A 1,627-nucleotide genomic window follows, 5' to 3' on the forward strand; every position below is an offset into this window, starting at 1 on the left:
GGGAAAGAGGATTCTGTTTTCCCAAAGCCTCCGTAACCCCACTGTGTCCGCAGAGGAACATTCTTCCCTTGATTAAAGCAAGATGGGAGAGAACCAGAGCCAAGAAGGGCTTTTTTTTGTTGTTGCTGGTTTTTGTGAAGGAGGAGGGGGGTGGATGGAGGCAGCCCTTGAGAACAGAGGTTTCCAGGTGAACTCAGCCCTGTGCCAGTCCCCCTGGACAGCAGCTCCCTGGGGAGGAGGGCCCCTGCCACATGGATTTCTGTGCTGGGGGCAGGCAAGCTGGCCCTGCAGAGCCAGAGTGGGGTTTTAGCTCAGGGAAAGGGGATGCACTATCCTTTGATCCCTGCAGCCCCTCCAACACCTAGAGCTGCACTGTGGATCCTCTGTGGGACAACCATCATGTCCCCTGGCTTCTCCCAGCCCCTTCTATCCTCCCACAGTGGCTCAAGCCTGGATCCCTCCCACCCGATGGCAGGGCTGGTGCTTTGATCAGGGGAAAATCACGAGCAGGTAGGACCAAAGACCCCCTGCGCTGAGCCAAGGCAGTGTAATGGTACATGAGCCCAGCTCTGGGATGGCATCAAGGCAATGCTCAGCCCTCTCCTCTGCCACCTGGTTCTGGGTCATCATTAAGCCCAGAACAAATCGGGGAGATGAGATCAGGACACTGAAGGATTCACAGTGCTGGGTGGAAACTGGCATGGGGAGCCCAAATCTCACTTCTGGATGCAAGACAGCACCACCCAAAAGACTCCATGGACAGCCAGGCACTTGGGCTTGCCTCTCTGGCCACAGGGGACATGATGGGCCAGGCATGATTCAAGTTCTTTGGCCACAGTCCCCTCCTAGTGGCTTCGGAGTTGCAAGGGAGTGTGTCACCAACAGTCCCAGCAGCCCAGTAGGCGTAGGGAAAAGCAAAGGAATCAGATGTGCTGAGTGGGCAGCTCAAAGTGCAGCTGTCTTTATTCTACATCACACCCAGTGCCCCACCAACACCCGTTTGCTGCAGCCAGGGGCCACCAGGCAGCACACCAGCTCTGGGCTCCTGCCCACCAGATGTGCCCAGCTCCCTGCTGCCGGGATCCCCCAGCACGTCACCAGGCCAGTCCCACACGGTGTGGGTGCACAGGGAGGGCAGGCTGCCCGCCTTGGGTGAGCATTCCCAAGGCACTGGGGCCAGGATCCTGCCTGGGGACCCCCACACCGAGCCAGGGCTCCTGCGTGCTCCCCAAACCCAGGGCCCACTGCATCATCCTCAGCACACCGCCACTCCTCTGATGCTCCCAGTGAAGGGGGCACCACCTGATGGCCCCCAAGGAAACTCGGATTCATCCAAGGAGCACAGGAAAGAGGAAAGAAAAGGAAGGGAAGAGAAAGAATGAAACAGAGAGGAGGGAATTAGAGGGAGGGAAAAAGAAGGAATAGGAGAAAATAAGTGGGAATTACTCACATAGAGGCCGGTGTGCCCCGCTCCGAAGAAGGGGAAGGGGATGGAGAGGGGCCGGAGCTCGGAGCCACCATCGTCCTGCTTCCGCGTGGCGGCGTCGCCCTGGGCCGGCCCGAAGGGGTAGAAGTCGCCCAGCGGCACCTCCGCAGCGGCCCACAGGCACCAGCCCAGTGCCACCAG

General features: G+C 59.2%; 1 protein-coding gene across 1 annotated transcript in view; it reads right to left on the reverse strand.

Moving 5' to 3' along the window:
- Positions 1–1,627, reverse strand: part of SNED1 (sushi, nidogen and EGF like domains 1) — a gene marked incomplete at its 5' end in the record, with an annotated part of 21,987 nt that extends 20,360 nt beyond the window's left edge. Inside the window, one exon of the mRNA XM_031060317.1 lies at positions 1,451–1,627. Coding sequence (XP_030916177.1) covers positions 1,451–1,627 — 177 coding nt within the window. The remainder of the gene's footprint in view (positions 1–1,450) is intronic.

This window comes from Geospiza fortis, unplaced genomic scaffold (genome assembly GCF_000277835.1).
Source record: "Geospiza fortis unplaced genomic scaffold, GeoFor_1.0 scaffold118, whole genome shotgun sequence".
In the NCBI taxonomy this organism is placed as follows: domain Eukaryota; kingdom Metazoa; phylum Chordata; class Aves; order Passeriformes; family Thraupidae; genus Geospiza; species Geospiza fortis.